This window comes from Eretmochelys imbricata, chromosome 10 (assembly GCF_965152235.1).
Source record: "Eretmochelys imbricata isolate rEreImb1 chromosome 10, rEreImb1.hap1, whole genome shotgun sequence".
Lineage (NCBI taxonomy): Eukaryota > Metazoa > Chordata > Testudines > Cheloniidae > Eretmochelys > Eretmochelys imbricata.
The window spans coordinates 62,358,502-62,379,393 of NC_135581.1; the positions used below are offsets into that span (position 1 = coordinate 62,358,502).

The 20,892-nt window shown below is 40.5% G+C and overlaps 1 protein-coding gene across 1 annotated transcript in view; it reads left to right on the forward strand.

The window, feature by feature from the left end:
* The window catches only part of GNB5 (G protein subunit beta 5), a 33,055-nt gene extending 17,624 nt beyond the window's left edge, over nucleotides 1–15,431 (forward strand). Inside the window, exons 6-11 of the mRNA XM_077829328.1 lie at nucleotides 788–920; nucleotides 4,745–4,888; nucleotides 10,402–10,493; nucleotides 10,625–10,673; nucleotides 13,831–13,927; nucleotides 15,220–15,431. Of these exons, the coding sequence (XP_077685454.1) occupies nucleotides 788–920; nucleotides 4,745–4,888; nucleotides 10,402–10,493; nucleotides 10,625–10,673; nucleotides 13,831–13,927; nucleotides 15,220–15,431 (727 nt within the window). The remainder of the gene's footprint in view (nucleotides 1–787; nucleotides 921–4,744; nucleotides 4,889–10,401; nucleotides 10,494–10,624; nucleotides 10,674–13,830; nucleotides 13,928–15,219) is intronic.
* The last annotated feature ends 5,461 nt before the right edge of the window (nucleotides 15,432–20,892 follow it).

Here is a 20,892-nt window from a genome sequence, read left to right on the forward strand (position 1 = left end):
TTTGAAGCACAGACAGCTAAAGATATCTGTTCCATTGGAATAGTCACATAATAATCAAAACATGCAATATGGGCCTGATCCAATATCCAAAAAGGGAGTTTCACAGTATATGCAGATCAAGGGCATGTAGGGTCTTAAGACTGTATTAAGTTATGTGCAAATTTAGTACACAAAGAAATTGAACTGCTGCTTTTGTCATCTCATCATTAGATCATGAAACCTCAAATGTTAAATACTTTATTCCAGATAATTCTTTTTCAGCAACACAGTCAATATTTCCACTGCCTATTTTCAAGTTATTTTGAAAGTATGATCTTTAAGCCATCAGTTGCTATATTTCTTTTGCCATAGAAGATGTGTCAAATTCAGTAAGTTGGATAAATGGTACATCAAAAATGTAATTCAATAGAAAAATGGCAATTTGACTTTATTCAAAAGATTAACTGCAAGGTTACTACTGTATCACTTGTCAATAAATGTTGGATGGACTGTGGTTCAGTAAAACGCAGTTTATTAATAAAATGCATGTAATAAATACTAGGAACTAGGTCCTCAGTCCCACTTCCAGCTGTTCAAGCAGTACAAAATAGCCATACATTTTCCATAAAGAAGCAGCTGGGGATTCCCTTAGCATATGGGAATCCCATGTGGTGTAATAGAATGGAAATCTATATTTATAAGGATTTGATGTTGCAGAATTTTTAGTATATTTCACCCTTACATTTGTTTCTCATCCCACTTTTTCTTGTTATTAATGTTTTCTGTCTTTTTTAATTCTTAACTCTAGTGGCCTGGACAATAAGTGTTCTGTGTATCCACTGACATTTGATAAAAATGAAAATATGGCTGCAAAGAAGAAATCTGTTGCAATGCACACAAACTACCTCTCTGCCTGCAGCTTCACTAACTCAGACATGCAGGTAAATACATTCAGGTACAGCATATAATATAAAACCATGAGCTGGATTTATACTGCTGCTGCAGGGAGATGCAAAGTATTCTTTCTTGCACCAGAGACGGTCATTGTGCCCAGTGGGGTATTCACATTCTGTGCAAGGCAGTGATTCCTGCTAAGAAGGACAGCGTCCACCTCTGCTGAAAGCTCCATAAAAGCTCTTGCTCACAGAGGCTGTAAGTAAGGATCTTTCAATTCAGATTTTGTATATTTATAGATTTTATTTATAAATTTTTATATATATATATATATATATATATAATCTGGTGAGCTGAAACATAAAGAGACCAAGTAACTTGCCAAAGATCTCACAGGTATCCTATGGCAGAGTGGGGAATAAAACGCATGTCTTCTGAGTGCCAATCTGGTGCCTTAGTCACAAAATCATCCTTCCTATTTAATAAAATAAACCCCAGCTCCTGCAAGATCATGAGTATATGTGGGCATGAAATAATCCAAGATAATCGTCTGTCCCATTCTGGTTTTAGAATTTAATTGATGTTATGCTTATCATATACTGTTGTAGCAAAATAAATGGGAAGAGGGGTTATTTTCATTGTTATGCAGGCTATGAAGTCTGAATAGAAAAGATATGATTGTTTCCTTAGCTCCAGATATTTACAGCTCTTCCTAAGGAAATATCAGCTAGGATTGCTTCTATTTCAGGACATGAGCTACCCAAGAGTGAGCTGTTATTTGCCATTATGTGGTTTCAGTAATGATTCTGAGATGCTGATTCAAGTCTATTGCCATGGAAACAGAGGAAAGTCAAGGATCTACCCAGAGTGCTCTTGTGTACTTAATTGTGGCCTTACAATGCAGGAGTCCAGTATAATTAGGGCAGAGTAAACATGAAATCTAAATTAGGTGGAATGTTGTTTCTGAAATACAAAATTAGTGTTTTGCTTTCCTGCATATACCTGTGTGAACCATGGCTTTTTATTTTTGTAAGTTTTTTAGTATGCTCTTCATAATCAAGGAGTGAAAACAGCTGAGTTTTTCTTTTACGTTCATGTAGAGTACAATAGATATTCTAGATAGATATGGATACAATAGATATTATACTGAATAAATTACTATTTATTATTTGTGTAACACCAACCACGTACGTAGGTGCTTTAGACAGAGAGCTCTGAAGGAGCCCTGACCCGAAGAGCTTAGTTTAGCTACACAAAGATATTGAGTTGGGGATCAATAGGTGTTTGTTTTGAGTGACATTTTGTAGTGCCGTTTAAATTTATAGCAGTGAAAAGAAGAGAGAAATCAGAAAATCCAGCTCAAGCTGGCCATGCAGCTCTCCTTTGGGATGCTGGTTGTTGGGAAATAGTGTCCATTTATGGTCTAATGACACTGGGATAAAATTTTAAAACAATTAGGCTATGGTGTAAAATGTGCATAAACAGTGCCAAGTTTTTCTCAGCACTACACTTTGGTTAAACATGAGTCATTTGGATGCACTGTGCAGGCTCCTTCCCTCCTGGGACACATCTACAATGGACTTACTCTCAGCCATGGAATAACTCCAAACATGAGGGAAAGGCCTCATCCTGCCAGGAGCTGAATGCCTTATGTTAATAACAAGGAAAGCTGCTCATCAGTTTGTCGGAGACACATAGCATCTTCGCAGGCGCTCTCCTGCAGCTGTGTGAAAACCATGTTGCCCCGCTCCAAGCCAGCTGCACATACATTAGTAATATCAGTACTTGGGGATTCTCCAAGTATTTTACATGCAGAGGACAGACAGATGGTAGAAGAGTTGGGAATTGAGCTCAAGAACTCCTGAGTCACCGTCTCTTCCTCAAACCCCTAGACATGCTCACACCTCTTAATGACTATGAAGCATTTCTAGTCCATTCCAGAGAGAGCAAAATTTTGGAGTCTTCTGTGAGCCCCAAAATATCCTCGCATTTCAGCCTTGGTTTCTGTATCGTCTGTATCGTCTTCGCTAACACATGTTTATTACTCCAAGGGCAGGAATGAATGCATTTTACCCAAAAGCCTGGTAAAATGCTGCATATTACCACGAGGTGGCAGATGAAGACACTTGATCCAGTGTTTCCAAACTTGCTGAAAGTCTAGAAGACTAAAACATGAGCAAAGTAGATCTTTCACTCAATGTTTTTGTATAAAAATAGTTTCAACTTGAGTTCATAACATTTCCAACTTAACCATGCTTATTATAAAATATAATGAAGAGCTTTGTGTTGAAAATGGATCACACCCTTAAAACTTCTGTCTGTCCCTCCCCCTGCACATCCTTCTATGCTGCTCATTTGGGTATCAAAATGGGAAATGCTGATAATCTAGCAGCTGACAATCTCAACATCTCAGCCTGAAACTGTAAATATTCCTCATAATACAAAAATGTATCACCCTAGATGCAAAAATTAGAAGTAATTTAGGATTCTGTTCCACACCCTCAATCCCAAAACTTTAGCCAATTTCCGCATGCAATGAAGACACAGGACTCAAAACAGACTGTCCTGCAATTTTTACAAACCTCTTTGTGCCCCTATATCTATGGAAGGGTAACCAAATCTGAGCTTTTGCCAAAAATAGTTTGTTTTTAATCCAGGTGTAGCCTGGTAAATGACCCTATACTTGCATGATTATTTTTTTTCTTTGCAGTGTGATTCATTTTGGCTTCCAATCACAGCTGGGTTCTCTAGCAATTGCTTCACTAAGGGAGAGCCACCTCAGTAATTAACTTGTGATTCTTGTGATTCCTTGTTCTGTATACAGGACTGAACCATCAGATAACATTTCAGCATACTACATTTGTGATTGTATAAGAGCTGCTGATGGCCACAGGGAAGTTTTGTACAATTGAGGGTCTTCATCGGGATGAGAGTAGCTGTTGGCAATGTTCAGTCATTACATGTCCAAATCCAGTCACACAATGATTTAGGACATATGATGGACTTGCCAAACAATTGTTGGTCTAAGGTCATGCACGCAAAAGATGCCACATTCAAATTATCTGTAATTTACACGTATTCTGTTGGCTCCAGACTGGCTGTTTCAGGCAATAGAATAAGAGGGAGCTTTAAAAGTTTATTTAAATCCACCAACTCTTCAGTTAATCCTTTTTGGATTCCAGTTTCATTAATGTGGACAGGGCAGACATACCGATCTGGAGCTAAGAACTTCCTGGCAGAAATGGAACTATGAGCAGATCACAAGCTTGTGATGCACTAGTTGGTGTCTCCTCAAACAACTGAGAACAGAATTAAGTTAATATTTGCTGTGTCTATCACAATATTTTGTTCCCCCCTCCCCATGCCCCCGCACTCTGCCACCTTCCGTTTGAGAAAACCATGCTGAGATCCACATTGGTTTACTGACTCTGATCTACTGCACATTAAATTCAGTAGCATCTCAGAGTTACAAACACCTTGGGAATGAAGGTTGTTCATAACTCTGAACAAAATGTTATGGCTGTTCTTTCAAAAGTTTACAACAGCTTTGAAACTTTACTGTGCAGGAAAAAAAATGTAGCCATCTGAATTTACCTTGTCAAATCTTTTTTTTTTTTTTTTAAACTTTCCCTTTATTTTTTTAGTAGTTTACGTTTAACACAGCACTATACTGTATTTTGCCTTTTTTTTTTTTTTTTTTTCTCTGCTGCTGTGGTGTGTGGTTGACTGATCAGTTTGTAATTCTGGTGTTTGTAACTCTGAGGTTCTACTGTAAAATCCAATTAATTGTGCGTGTGAAGCACAACGGTTTCTGAGTGAACCTGAGGCTTTTACGTGATGTTGTACTGTTGCCCTTTCCTTACCACTGTAGATCCTGACTGCTAGTGGAGATGGAACGTGTGCCCTCTGGGATGTTGAGAGTGGGCAGCTTCTGCAGAGTTTTCATGGGCATGGGGCTGATGTCTTGTGCCTGGATCTGGCTCCTTCTGAAACAGGAAATACGTTTGTGTCTGGGGTAAGTGGGATTTTTATTTTAGGATATAAAACCAAGGAACGAAGGATACGTAGGAAAATGGGAGGTTTGTGATGTTGTTTAAAGAGGAGGGTGGGATATATGGGGAGAGACCATACAGAGCAAGTAGTCCTGTCAATGCAAGCATACTTCTCAAGCTGGAGCAAATTAACACTCTTCCTGCAAGGTCAAACCCAAACCCCGTCAGATTGAATGTAGCTCTGCAGCTAAAGTACTTACTTAGCAAATTCCACCCTACGTTAAAATAATCCAGCACATGATCAAAAGCTTCCCTTGGGAAGGGGAAAGACGAAGAATTAAAGCAGTAAAAGTTCATAGAGAGGAAGGTGGTGTAGGCCTTCCATAGATAGAATTCTGTTACGCCGCACATGGCTTTTCACACTTGCCTCCTTTTCTTCACCCTACTCGTTCCCTACTTGGATTCCTGATCATCAGGGGTACCAGAGCTCTGCTAAATGCACCTGGGTGGGGGAATAAATGATGCATATGCCACCTTTTTGATAACCCCCTCCCCAGAAACCTGGAGGTAGCTGGGGGGCTGGTTTAGCATCAACACAAGTTAGATCTTCCATACGTATTGTAGAGATGTGGGGCCAGATCTTCACCCATCACTAACAGCACATTCAGCTACTTTAAATAGACCATCAAGGATTTATATCACCTGCTCTCTCATCTCCTCAGCCTAGGGGAATATCAGAGAGGGGACGACAGAAATAGGACGGAAGCACACAGTACTTCACCCGATCCTTGGCTGGTTGCTAGGGGACTGCTCCGTCCAGCTGCACAACTGAGTTATGGTGGAGGCTGTTTTGACATCTCATGTCAGGCGGTATATCAGGGAGGCATAAAGGTGTCTTAGGGATTGTCTTCACCCACTTCTTTAACTATGGAGTTGTCTTCACTGCAAAGTTAACTTGAACGTTGCTCCTAACTCAACTCCCGTTCTCACTCACAAACCCTTAACTCTGGTGTGATGGTGCTTTCAACAGAAGTTGGCTGGTTCAGGGGGTACAGGCTACAGGTCAAACTAGCACAATTCATCAGCTGCTAATACGATTAGTCTGTAGTGTAGATCCAGGCTGGCTCCATTTGAGTGCTGCTCATCTTCCAGTGCCCAGAAAGGACAGACAGGTTCTCTCGCAATTCTCTGAGAAAGAATGCCTAGAGCCATTTAGCTCACTACAGTGCAGAGAACTACAGTATATGACTCCAGAAATCTTCATGCCACACATGAGAGAGTGCAGCCCCAGTGTGGACACAGCAGCTCAAATGTTATTTCACAGTGTGGCTGCTCTCATCTGAGCTAGTCTAACTCCAGTGGAGTAATTCAAGTGCCGGTAAATCAAGTCAACTCTGCAGTGAAGACATACCCTGTGTTAGTTTGACACTGGCATAGTTAAAGTGGTTCAGCCCCCTAGTGTGGGTGCAGTTATTTTGGTGTAAAGGTTCATACACCAGGATAGCTTTTCCCATAAATTTAAGGGATTAAGCTATGCCCATATAATCATATTTACATGGGGGCAACTGCATGCACAGGAAGGGTTGACCAGTTTTAACTATTGAGCTAAAAATCAGTCCCAGAACTGAAATAGTTACATCCGTTCAAAAATAGTATGTAGACCAGGCCTTAGAGTAACCTCTGCCTTTTCCTGCTGAAGTGTGCCCTCAGGATTGAACCCTTGGTTTCAGTACTCAACACCTGTTTAGTTCCATTAAAAATGAATAATCTGCTCCATGCAGGGATTTTACCCCTTTAAAGAACCGATCTCCACTCAGAGGAATCAGTACAAGAACTGTGTATGTGAAGGGCCAGGCTGCGCATTGTTCTTGCATCCCAAACTCCTATAGATGTCAATGAGAGTGGCGGGCACGCAAGGAACGCAGGGCTGGGCCCTGAATGTGAGTGGGTTTTGAAATCCAAAATGTTCCCTTTCCAATGTAGTTCCTTTTCCGGGCTGAGGATTAATTATCTGGTGCTTTGGTACCAGAAGGAAAGTTCTTCCATTTAAATAATGGCATCATAAGTGAAGAATTGTGATTTAATTTCACAAGGGATTTAAAAGAGAGAGGAATGGCTCACGAGGAGACTGTTTAGTTAAACCAGCAATTATGTCGTCTTAAAAATAAATATTGCATATACTGCAGTCTACTGAGGAGGCATGCACTAACTAAGCAGTAACGCATAGCAGGATTGGCCTATAATATGTTCACCACATGCCTCTGGTGACTATGGAGACCTGAACAGAAAGGCAGGCAGAGGGCCTCGCGTGCTAAGTCTAGTTATTACCCTCTCTTTCTCATGTTACTGTTTTCAGAGTTCTTTAAATATGGTTCCCCCCCCCCCAAAAAAAAATCTGGTTTTTTTTCTTGTCACTGATTTGCAGATGTTTGTTTCTATTCTTATTTGTATTATCGTAGTGCCTAGAAACCCCACCTGAGATCAAGGCCTGATTGTTAGGTTTGCACACACACGTAGTAAGAAATGGTCCCTGCTCTGACGAGCTTAGGCTATGTCTATACTACAAGCTAGGGGTGTGCCTTCCAGCTGGCATACGCATACTTATGCTAGTTCAAGTATAAACAGTAGGACAGCCGCAGTAGCCTGGGTAGTGGTGGCAGAGCTTAGCCATGCTGAGTATGTGAGTGGGTTTGTTCACTGCATGGCTAAACTGGCCCCCCTGCCTGTGCTATCTTGGCTACATCGCTATTGATACTCGCACTAGCTGTTATCAAGCTAGTGCAAGTATGTGTACGTGAGCTGGGAATCACACCACTAGCTTGTAGTGTAGCTGTAGCCTAAGCAGGCAAGACCAACAAAAGCTGGGGAGGAAACAGAGGCAGAGAGAGGTGAAGTGACTTGTCCAAGGTCACACAATAGGTCAGTGGCGAAGACAAGACTCCCAAAAGAAGAACCAGTGTCTTCTCCGTGAGACCATTGTGGGCCTGACCCTATGAGGTGTTGAGCACCTCTTAGGAGTCGTTGGGTGATCTCAGTGGGAGTTGTGAGTATAGTCAACCCATCCCAAGTCATGCTCTGCACTTTGCAACAGCAGGCCCAGTTGGAAAATTCTTTACCCTCTTTTTCTTGCAGGTGTGTTGAATACCAAACCAGCTATTAAGCAAATGGCTTCAGAGCCATGGATGGAGCTATCCCTGGCTGAGATTATTGCAACTGTTTCATTTTCTAGTTAAGGTTATTTGAAGAATGCACCATAAAATTTTAGCTATTAAGTAGTAATTTTTTATATCAAACCTGTTAAGTGATGAACGAGTCAGTGAAGCAGTTTAGTGGCATGGTAGGTATTGCAGAATACAGCTACAGAAACAGCATTAGGACAGCAGCATAGGGCACCAGAAAGTGATTTTTAGCATTTGATGAGAAGGTGGCTCTCAGCATGAGCAGCCCTGGGCTATGACTACTCGAGAATTGATTTCCAGCCTGCTGCTGCTGCGCTGCATCTCCACCACTGGCAGCAACTGTAGGAGTGCTGGCAAGAAACGGCCAGTGGAGATTCAAGCATGCTGTGTAATCCTCTAATTTTGGCTGCCTCCATTTTGGGGCCTCTGCTGTATAAACCTCTAGGGCTTGATTGTTTTGAGATATTGACCTTTTGCAGCTCCCATTGACTTCAGCTGGAGGTATAGGGTGCTCAGCAGCTCAGAAAATCAGGCCTTAGTGCAGAGGTGGGCAAACTTTGGGTTGAGGCATGGGGAGGGGCTCAGGGGTGCAGGTCCCAGGCAGCGCTTACCTCAAGCAGCTCCCAGAAGCAGTGGCACGTCACTTCTCTGGCTCCTACGCAAGGTGTGGCCTGGTGGCTCTGTGCGCTGCCCCGTCCGCAGGCACTGCTCCTGCACCTCCCATTGACTGCAGTTCCCAGCCAATGAGAGCTGCAGGGGCGGCACTTGGGGCAGGGCAGCATGCAGAGCGCTGGCCCCTGGCTGCCCCTATGCGTAGCAGCCAGAGGGGAGGGCCATGCCGCTGCTTCCGGGAGCCGTGTAGCGCAGCCCCGGACCCTGGTCCTCAGCTGGAGCGCTGGAAGGGGCCATGCCGCTGCTTACGGGAGCCACGTGGAGCGGCCCCCGAACCTGCTCCCCAGCTGGAGTGCCGTTTCCCCGCTTTCGCCTGGGTGCTCGACGTCCCCCCCATGCCGCACCCCTGGCCCTGCCCCCACTCCACCCCTTCCATGTGATTCCTTCCCCAAAGTCCCCTCCCTGTCCCTATTCCAACCCCTTCCCCGCCTCCTCCCCTGAGCGCACCACCTTCCTGCTCTTCTCCCTCCCTCCCAGCACGCTGCCAAACAGCTGTTTGGCAGCGGTTGGGGGAAGAACTGAGGGGTAGGCGGAGGAGCAGGGACGTGGCGCACCCAGGAGGGAGGAGGAGGAGGAGGTGAAGCAGGGGGGAGGGAAGCTTGGCTGTTAATGGAGGCAGAGCACCCACTTATTTTTCCCCATGGGTGCTTCAACCCCAGAGCACCCACGGATTCGGCGACTATGAACGGGGCATAGGCCCCAGACCCCACTCCCCAGCGGGAGCTCAAGGGCTGGATTAAAATTGCTGGTAGGCCGGATCCAGCCCATGGGCTGCAGTTTGCCCACCCCTGCCCTAGTGGTTTCTAAAACTGGGTGCCAAAACTTAGAAGCCACTTCTGAAAATCTGGACCCAAGTGGTTTGCCAAAGGCCACGCAACGAGTCGGCATTAGAGCCAAGATTAGAACTCAGAAGGATCCTGACTTTCAGCACTCTGTTCAGCCTATGAGTGCTGTCCATATAAGAAACAGCAAACCCACTTTCTTACCTGCTGTAGCGCAGTGTAATTAGACAGCCTTGTGCTTCTTCTGATTATTAAACTACTGTTCACAGCAAGAGAATATTTCCTGGGGAAGAAAGGAAGGAAATAAATGGGACAAAGGATGAAAAAGATAGAGAAGACAGTGGCTGAGTAGTTTAACTGAACTATTGTTTTGCCGCCTGTAATGCTCTAACAGCTCCTTTTACGTACTGCAAAGGGAGTATTCTACCTATCTATCTAATCATAAGGTATTTCTTTCAGAAAGTTTCAGAAACAACTGCAAGGTTCTTCTGTACAGTCTCACTGCACGTATTTCTGCCAGACCCCTAGGGGTAAAGTTTCAGGGGTCTGTGGCCCAGTTTCTGTGCTGCAACATTTACATGCATAACTGAATTGCAGGTGCAAATCTGAGTGCTGGTGCCTCCTTCTAATCAATTGCAGGTGCAAAATGGGCAGTAAGTGGTGCAAGTACTCAGATTTGTTCCTGCAAATCTTTGTGTGCTCATAAAAAGGGGGACCAAGTTGCAGGCTTTCTGAAAATATACCCTAAGTATCTGGAGCAGCTTTGCTAAAGTGTATCCTTTTAGGAGATGTGAGGTGCAGAGCTTAATTGGAATTGAAAGGGGGTGTTTAAGTCTTATGTGGGGTTATTTCACCTGTGTGAATTGGTCTGTGTATAACTGGGGTAATTATTTCTCTTTTTAGGGGTGTGACAAGAAAGCTATGGTTTGGGACATGAGGTCTGGACAGTGTATCCAGTCATTCGAAACTCACGAATCAGATATCAATAGCGTCAGGTCAGTGCATTTCTGGCCGAACACTTTTTCAACAGTGTAATATTAAGCTACATGTTGATTTTATTTCTGAAAGCCTACTTCATTTGACTAACACATCATTGTACTTTTTTTTTTTTTCTCCCCCCGCACAGATACTACCCAAGTGGGGATGCTTTTGCCTCTGGCTCTGATGATGCCACAGTAAGTTCATTCAAGAACTTCATTTAGAAAAGATTTGTCAAGTCTTATATCATAAATCCCTACAAAGAATGGACCAAATTCACAGCTGACATGAAGTGATTTTATTAGACCCAAGTTATTAATATGTGGATATAGGGAAACGCTTGCAGAATTCCTAGCTGGCCTTTGGAAGGTTTTGGTTGGGAGGATTTCTGGGTGAGATCTTCCAGCTTCGTGCATGCTATCAGATGAGCAGCGTCACTATGGGAGGCATACAACGAGTTTCAAAAAGATTTTTAGGCAAATACTCAAACTCTCTCCATTAATCTGCCTGTAAAATTTGCAGTCACATCTGTTTACACAAGCAGACTAAATTTGCATGTGCTGCTGTATGCTCCCCCGGGTTTTGTAGGTACATAAATAGAGTCCAGCTGAAAATTTTCCCTTAAAGCCTTCGACTGACTCGCTGCCATTTTAAATTGTGCTCCATTCTTGGGAACTGCTAGGAGGGCTAAACTCCTTCCCCTCTGTGGTTGCTCTACGATCTGTCCCAAATCCTCTGGTGAGGCCAGATGATAGAGCAGAAGTCACAAGTGGTTGTGCAAAGGTAGCGTTAAGCTGCTGCTCTGTATGGGCCAGTCTGTCAGCACGGTGTCAGTTTAATGTACTCTGGGCTGCAACAATCCTGAAGTCACAAAAACACAAGCAAAGTTTAGCTCTGCGCCAATCTTCTTCTGGAATATAGACTATCCAACTTCCAAGTGTTTATGTGGAGACTAATTGATGCTGTATCAATATGTGTGTTTGCACTTCACTCAAATTTATGTTCTCACTTCAGAGAGAAATTCTTATAGGAACTAACATCAGCTTCACCCTCTAAAATGTGGTGAACATATGACAGCCCCATCATGAGGCATCAGCAAAGACAGGATATGGGTTTTTAAGCACCAACGCACAGTTCTCTATTCCTTGACGTAAAGGAGTAACTCCAGCAGCTAGTTGCATTAGTAGGCCTTTATTCTGTATTTAGTGGTGGATTCTATGACTCTTGAAGTCTTCAGGGTAATACTGGATGCTTTTGTGAAAGGTATGTTTTAGCCACACTCAAGTTAACGGCTCAATACAGGAGAAACTGAATGAAATTCTATGGTCTCCATTATGCAGAAGGCCAGACGAGATGATTTAATGGTTCCGTCTGACCTTCAAATCTATGAATAAGACCCTCGGAAAGGACATGGCACATTAAGTCAGTATGTTACATGCAATATACTATTATCCCATAAAAATCCAGTCCTGCAACATGATCCTCATACGCAGACCCCACTGAAGTCAATGGGTCTCCATGTGGGTACAAAAGAATCAGAATCTGGACTGAAATTTGTCAGACTTCAAAAGGGGACCTTCAGAAGGAATTTGGAGATATTTTCTGTTTGCTCAAGCATTGCCTTTAAGCTTGGGTGGGACGCAAAGTCCTACTGAAGTACTCGGACAATGTAACAAATTTTGGGCCTAATCCAAAGCTGATTTAACTCAATGGAAACATTTCTATTTACTTCAATGGGTTGGGGTCAGACATTTTGTGCATTTTCTGGACAAAGTGCATGCTGTTTTTAGAAGCCAAAAGCCTCTGTTATAAATTAATACATCTAGCTTAGAGTACAGTCTATGTTAGCAAATAGGGGTATCATACTGTAAGCATCTGCATTGTGGAGGCAATGAAATGGAGAAATTCTCCATCATTAAAATTCATATGAGAACACTCATTTTTCAAAAGTACCACAAACTATGGCAACTGTGCTATTAGTTTTTAAAAAAAAATCTAATCAACTGTGTGGGAATTTCTCCAAACTAATAGAAGAATGGAAAATTCCATCTTCATGCTTTGGGGGATGGAGTTGGGTCAGTTCCTCTGACTACTGGGTTTGTTTGTTTTTAAATTAGAAATAGCAAATTGCTGCTTTAGATTGAGAATGTTGAGAGCAGCACTGTAAGACTTCTGTCAACCAGAAAGAATGCCTGGGGATGCTGTGGAACTGAGTGTCCTGACTGATTGATGGGCTGTCATAAATGTATGTTTATATAGGCGTTTTCTCACTTGGAGTGAACTGACCCATTTGTCAGAATTTTCTGACAGAATTATTCATTAGCTCATAGTGCCAGGAAACGCTGACTTCAAATACCTTGCAGTTTATAAAGGTCTGTGAATAATATAGTCTCTGCTTTATGCACAGACTTGAATATCAGCCACATTTCATTAGTAAGACTTAATATTAACAAACCCAGCTAGCCAGTGTTTGCTTAGACTTAACTTATTGAGGCAGGTTAGTTGAAATACAGTTTCAAAAGCACACATGATTTCAGGGCTGAGTAAGTGCTGTTCTCCAGGCTGCTGAAATTTTTGGTCTGAATATAGAAGTTTCCATATTAAACTTATTATTATTCCATATTAAAGTTAAAACATATCAGCAAATAAATGGACATGTGAAGCCAAAGGCTGTAAGGCTGATTGGAAATTTTTCAGCAAAAGGTGTGGGGTTTTTTGTTTGGAAAATGCTGATTCTTCTACATCAAAACCAAAATGTTGTGTGGAAATGTATTGATTGTGGTTCAACTTTCGTTGGGAAGCTTTCTCAGGATAGGATGGAATTTTCTGGAATTTCCCTCTGTGGTTTCTTGTGAAAAATTGTGAAAGCTGTTTTTCGTCCTGATGCAGAATGAAAACAAATTCTGAAAGCTTCCATTTTTGCATGAAATAGAATTATTGTTTTCCGGCCAGCCCTAAAAGGCTGTACCTACTCTCCAATTGTAAACCCATCATGAAGCAGGAGGGCAGATAGACTGTGGAAGAGCTGTATGTGGATACTCTGAATCCAGGAACCCACAGTTCCTCTCTGAGTCAGCATGGAGAGATGATTTGAGGAATGGCCAGCGGATCGCTCAGTTTAGGCCAGTCAGCCTTAGGTCATTTAGATCACAATTAGGATCCACATGTCTAAACAGCCTGTGCAGTGGTCCCAGATACTCTGATAGCCCATGGGCAGAAGAGCAGAAGCTGCACAGCCATTCCACATCATGCCCACAGGGTTGGAATTCCTGTCCCCTTCCTCATGCTTTGCGCAGGGTGAGGGAGTAGCAATTAGTGATGAACGTGGTGATGTTGTTTTTGCTTTAATTCTAGTGTCGTTTATATGACCTTCGTGCAGATCGAGAAGTAGCAATTTATTCCAAAGAGAGCATCATTTTCGGAGCTTCTAGCGTGGATTTCTCTCTCAGTGGTGAGATTTGAATTTTGAGGGATATGTAGATTTTTGCTGCGGGGAGGCATTTAGACAGGGATGCAGCTGAGGTTGTAATGTAATACTTTTTTCAGCTTAAATTGAGAACATTTGTTATTAGAAATGAGCTAAATTAAATATGGAAAGAAATTTTCCATCCATTAAAATATCTTCTTTCTTTGTAAAAGATTTTTTTATTAAGTAATGTAATTGGTTATTTTTAAATTTTATCAAAAAATAATATGTGGCTATGAGGTAAAATCCTGGCCCTACTGAAGTCAGTGGGAGTTTTGCCATTAACTTCAGTGGGGCCAGGATTTCACCCATCACTTTTAAATCCACCTCAAATGCAACTAGAAATAGAATATTGGTCACTTTTTGTATGTAGGGTATACTATAAATAGTTCATAAAAGGTTAATAAATGATTATAAGCATGTTACAGACCTGAGTAGTATATGATATAGGTGGTTATAAGCACATAAGTAGAAGTTGCTGTAGGTGGTTATATAAGTCACAGTTGTGCTCAAGATATTGAACTGTTGGACTCTATAACAAGCTATAATAATTGATTAACCATTTATTAAAACATCTATTAATCACTTGGTAACCCTTTATAAACAATTTTATAAACATACCCAGAATATGATCAGAATATTTTTGTCTGATATTAATTGTTAAAGTGCTCTATTTGCCTTCACTCTATGTCCCTCTTTTGAATGAATCTTTCATCTGTAACAGTTGAAAGATATTGCATGTTTTTAATAAGTGCAATCATGGAATTTTTAATACTCTTTTAAATAAGAGGGCTCAAATACCATTACTTTTCAGTTGCAGAAGCCAGTAATAGCTGACCAGCAGAGGCTGTCAATCAATATCCATGCAGAGCCACGATATTGACATGTTAAGTGTCATGTAGTTACAAAGTAAAATACATTTTCTGTAGCAAAGTGGGCACCCAAAATCTGAGGCTGGACTTGCATGATTTTGCTTTGGAATGCACAAAGAGTAATGTAGTCTAATTTAGAAGGAACATATACACCTTTGCATTGAAGCAACATCCTATAGTGCCCATGAAAGTAGAGTGAGGATGGCATATTTTGGCATATTGTATTTAAGGCATAGGATTGAGTATCAGGAGATCTGACTTCTATTCCTGACTCTGCCTCAAACTTCTTACAAACAGCTTTTCTTCAGCCAGAAAACCCTCCTTTCTCTCCTTTCATTAACTGTTATTACTTAGAAGTTTAACCATTTAAGCCATTAATCTGCATAAATGTGATTCTGTTTGCAGGTCGCCTACTATTTGGTGGTTACAATGATTACACCATAAATGTATGGGATGTTCTGAAAGGGTCTCGTGTATCCATTCTGTTTGGTCATGAAAACAGAGTTAGCACCTTACGCGTTTCACCTGATGGAACTGCTTTCTGCTCAGGATCATGGGATCACACTCTACGAGTAAGGGATTTTTCTTTCCAAAAATACAGGGATTTCCATTGGTAAATTCATTATGGAAAATGTCCAGGGGATGAAATATGAAACCAGTTGTTTCAAAGAAATTAAAGCCCCGTAATATCATGGCTACTGCTGCAAACAGTAGATAAGGCCTAAATATTTCCCCAGGTCAAGAACATATTCATCATTAAAAGAAAGTGTTAGCAGAACATTATCACTAAACAATTAAACACTGGGAAATTATGAAATTATCAGTTAAAGTAACTGCTCCATCCTCAACTCTTTACCATTAACATAATTTACAAGTTCCAAGAAAAGAATTTGGCTCTCTTGCAAATTAACCAGGCTTTTGTTGAAAACCTATGTGTTTGTATGGAATATAAACTAAAATTCCCTAAAGAATTGTTTGACTTTTATCTTTACAGATCTGGGCGTAAGACGCAATGCTGTTTTCAAATACAAATGAAGATTGAAACCTTGGGCTATCAAAAAAAAAAAGAAAGAAAGAAATTTCAATCTGCAAATGTGAAATGTCCTTTAGAAAGATGTAGCATTTCTGTTGTAGTTTCCATGACTGATTGATTGGTTGCAAATCAAAATAAAACAAAAACAAGCTAGGACAACTTGTTAGCCAGGAATTAATTCAGTATATTAGCTACACTATCAAATGTTACTGAAAACACAAATAAACACAACTAGATAGCAAAGGTAATCTGTTTTAACACATCGCAAACATCAACTTGTAGTAAAATAAAATGTTTTTAATTCTGTTTTCGAGACTACCTTCTTTTATTAGAGATAGTTTAGATCATTCTAAAACCAGACTTTTCCCTGAAATCATCTGTATCATAGAATTTTGTAGTCCAGTGCATTATGTATTTATTATTTGCAAGAATTGATTTTTTAAAGTAAATTTGCAAAAACCAGACACCTGATTTTATCTGGGAATCATCTATGACTTTTGAAACATTCCATAGTACTACATTGAATTTTGATGTGAAAAGTTAAGAAGCAAATTCTCTTTCTGATACTTCTCTTTATGATGGAGTTACAGATGATTCCACAATGGTGGTAATTAGGGAGCAAATAATCTAATGTTGAAAATACTAGCTGTCACAAAAAGTATATTTTCTTGTTTAAAAAAAATAATTTCAATCCCTGTTTTGTCTTATATCCTTTTAGATGAAATTAACTATTTCATCTCTGTGACCTGAATTTAAAGAATTCAATTAAACTCATAAAGATAAGCTACAAAGACGAGTAGTATAATTCATGGTTTATATAGTCATAAGGTAACATTTTAACCAATAGTTTCATAGAAATTATTAATTGTATCACTTGGTGAGTGAATTTTCTTTGAATTAAAGAGATACTACTTCTAAGCACTAAAATGATACTGATAATAAAATCTTTACAAGTCAGCCATACTCATTCTCTGGTCCTGGCTCTCATTTACACTAAGGCTACTTTATACCATTCTAGGTGTGGAAAGCAGCCTTAACATGCTATCAGTGTAATATATTTCAATGTTAAGGCCCCTTTACAGTGTCAGAGCAGCATAAAATGTCCTTAGTGTAAATGAGAATCAGACCCTCTGAGCTGAATTCCGTAGTCCTTCCATTGACAAAGCTCCCACTGAAGGTAATAATATTTTATCCTAGTAGGACTGTAGGATCAGAGCCTATATGGAGAATGCACAAAAGTGAAATCTGGGAACATTGTTTAGGGGCCCAATCATGCCAACACTTGTTACAGCCATACTGCTTACTACAGTGAGTCAAGTCAATAAGACTCCTCATCCAACAATGTCTAGCAGCAAATGTTTGCAGGATCTGGCCCTATGGGTGACAGTGTCAAGTAATATACAGTGGCTGTGGCCATACAGATCCAATTATATATATAAAGCTGTAGCTGTGCTCATATATTGAAAACAATTAAGGAGAGACTGGGCCTTCTTTGCTCATACTGAATGGTACCTTACTGCTAAAACAGTCCCATTGAATTGGATGGATGTATTTGAGGAGTAAGGTACTACTCATTGTGAGTGAGGGTAGTACAGTCAGGCTTTCAAAATGTAATAAATAAGGTACATCTCTGAAAGATGAAAGGTAAATTTTATATTTAGATGCAGTCAAGAGTAAACAATTGGCTATTGGGGTTGGTAGTTCATAACTTCATTCAATTTAAGAAGTGATTTTAAAAAAAAAAAATTTAAAAAGTGTAGTATAATTGTACTAGAAACAAAGGCTCCTCATTAATGAAAACATATAGTTCCATAAATCCAGAACTAATTAATTTAGGACATTGACACAATCATTCACTTTACATGGAGAAGATCAGCCTTCACTCCTTGTTGAAGTAGTTCACTTGTTCCTGCTTGGAAAAGTCCGCTCCAATGCTTTGCAGTATTTGTGGCAAATTATCCCTGTAACAAATTGAATGCACTATGGAAATTGTAATATGGCATCTGGAGCTCATTGTGCAATATTGAGTTACTACACTGTATGCATTTGTTCAAAAAATTAATATTAATGTTTAGATAATATTTATTGGTAAGACATTTGTTTTTGAACAGACTGCATTGTGTTGATACTTATGAATGGCCGAAATATAATAAATCATATTTTACATACTGAGAAAATGTGTATAGTCCTCTTGCACATAAGTTAGATGCTTTCGATTACACTATTGTTTCCACTCCTTGGCATATGCTCATGGCACCAAGGACTTTGCCCTGTAACTAATTGTTCATTTGTCCTATGAAGGACCTGATACAGTCAGAATCTGAATATGCTAGAAAGTATTTGTGTCCCTTGCCATGTGGAAAGAGCCATGGTGAGCAGGCAATGCTGTGGAGACAGATCTCACATAATATCTGCTAATTCCTCCATCCCTTCAGCAAGAAAAAAGGAGAGAACTGCTGGAGGATATTAGGTCCCAGAGGACTGCAGAAGGGCAAACATAGTACCTATCTTTAAAAAGGGAAACAGGACATGGGGTATTATAGACCAGTACCTGGAAGGACTCTGGAACAAATGATTAAACAATGAATCTGTGAGCGCCTAGCGGATAACAGGAGTTAAAGGAATAGCCAGCATGGATTTGTTAAGAAGAAATCATGGCAAACCAATCTAACTTCCTTCTTTGACAGGATTACTGGCCTAACCAGTGGATGGGGGGGGGGGGGGTAAGCAGTAGATGTGATATATCTTGATTTTTAGTAAGGTTTTTGACACAATCCTACATGATAGTCTCATAAGCAAACTAGGGAAATGTGATCTAGATGAAATTAGTGTAAGAGGAGTGCCCAACGGGCTGAAAGACTGTACTCAGACTAGTTAGCAATGGTTTGCTGTCAAACCAGGAGGGTGTATCTAGTGGGGTCCTGCAAGAGTCAGTCCTGGGTCCAGTACTATTCAATATTTTCATTAATAATTTGGATAATGGAATGGAAAGTATGCTTATAAAATTTGCAGATGGCACCAAGCTGGTAGGGATTACAAGCACTTTGGAGGACAGTATTAGAATTCAAAATTACTTTGACCAACTGGAGAATTTATCTGAGTTCAACAAGATGAAATTCAATAGAGAAACTGCAAACTACTTCACTTAGGAAGGAAAAATCAAATGCACAACTACAAAATGGGGAAACTGGCTAAGAGGAAGTACTGCTGAAAAGACTCTGGCGGCTATAGTGGATCACAAATTGAATATGAGTCAACAATGTGATGCACTTGCAAAAAAGTATATCATTTAATATATGGTATATATCAGTATATAATTGTCTCTACTCTGCACTGGAGAGGCCTCAAATGGAGTACTGTGTCCAGTTCTGGGCACCACACTTTAGGAAAGAGTGCAACAAAAATGATAAAAAGGTTTAGAAAAACTAATCAATGAGGAAAGGTTTAAAAACAACCTGGGTATGTTTAGTCTTGAGACAAGAAGACTGGTGGGGAGGAGACCTGATAATAGTCTTGAAGTATGTTAAAAGCTGTTCTAAAGAGGACTGTGATCAATTGTTTTGTATGTCCACTGACGGTAGGACAAGCAGTAAAGAGCTTCATCTGCAGCAAGAGATTTAGGTTAAATATTAGGAAAAACTTTGTAACTATATATATATATATTATTTATATATATATATATATAAATAATACTCTCAGATCTGTAATAACATAAGCTCAGATCTGTAATAACATAAACTGCCCTGGGGAGCAGTGGTAAATGAGATGCAATGCAGAGGGACTGAGCGGGCTGACCATAAACATGTTCAAAGTACTGAGTATAAAAGGGAAGCTACATCAAGGGCCAATTCACTGTCAAACATCCATTGCTTCGTTCTGTTAAACAAAATTAATGTATAAACAGGAAGGGAGGAACAGGAACATGCTAGAGAAGTAGTTACTGGATATCTCTCTTGCCATGGGAAATGCCATAGAAAATTCCTGCTGGAAGATTTACAATCACAGGGAAAAGCTCTGATTTAAACAATTTTATGCAGTTGCCCTATTGAAAAGAAAAAGGTAACATCCCAGGTTTCTTATCCAAAACAGGTTTCTTATCCAAAACTTAACTCATAAACCCAAGTTAAATTTCCCTGGTAAAAAATCAATTACCTTATATGGGGTTGTTACACTAAGTTTGCCCTGACGATGAACCCAGGAGAACAGGCCAGTTCTTGACAGTGATCTAACCACAACAAGCTGCAATAGGATTGATTCCAAATATCTATATTTTTAGACTATTTCTGAGTAGATTTGCTGTTCATAAAAAGTAATGTAGTCTTCAAGATGGAAGATTTCCCTTTCGCACAGGACAGCTACAGCAAAGACAGCAACATTAGCTGCCCTGTGATGGGTCCTGATCCTATTCTAAAGGGTTCATCTCTAGGAGTGAGAGGGCACTTCATTGTATATCGCAGTTAGTTACTCTTATTGGCCTCTTTGCTGAGATTGACGCTTATCAACAATAGTGATGTTGGACATCTGGACTGCCACCAACTCCATTCTCATGAGCCACCAGAGAGCCAGCTATTTCTATCGTTACCAGCCTGGGCTGGAGTTGAACTCATGACCTCACAGTGAAAGGTACTGAATCCTCCTTCCAATCCTCCAGGAATCCAGTTGCTCTGCTTTGAAGATTGGCTAATAAACACAATTTTGTATATATTGAGTCTTCTCTGCCTCCCTCTCCCCACCCCCATATGCTGCACTGTATAGCCACTAACCCAATGCACTACGTTTATTTTAATCTTGCTTAAAAATAGATACTTGAAAAGCACCTCTGAATTTGGCCCAGCAGCTCTCATAAAAGAAATGACTCTGAGCTCTAAATTTTGTATGAGCTTTAGCCACAAGGCCATGTAAAAGAAAATGTCATTGTGTTGTTTTGGTAAATTCAAAACCTAGCCAGCCAATATTCCCTTGGGCACCTGCAATTCCCATGGCTTAAATAGCAGTTTTGGCCAGGCAGGATTGGACCAGTAATGTTTTAATACATGCCAGAATCT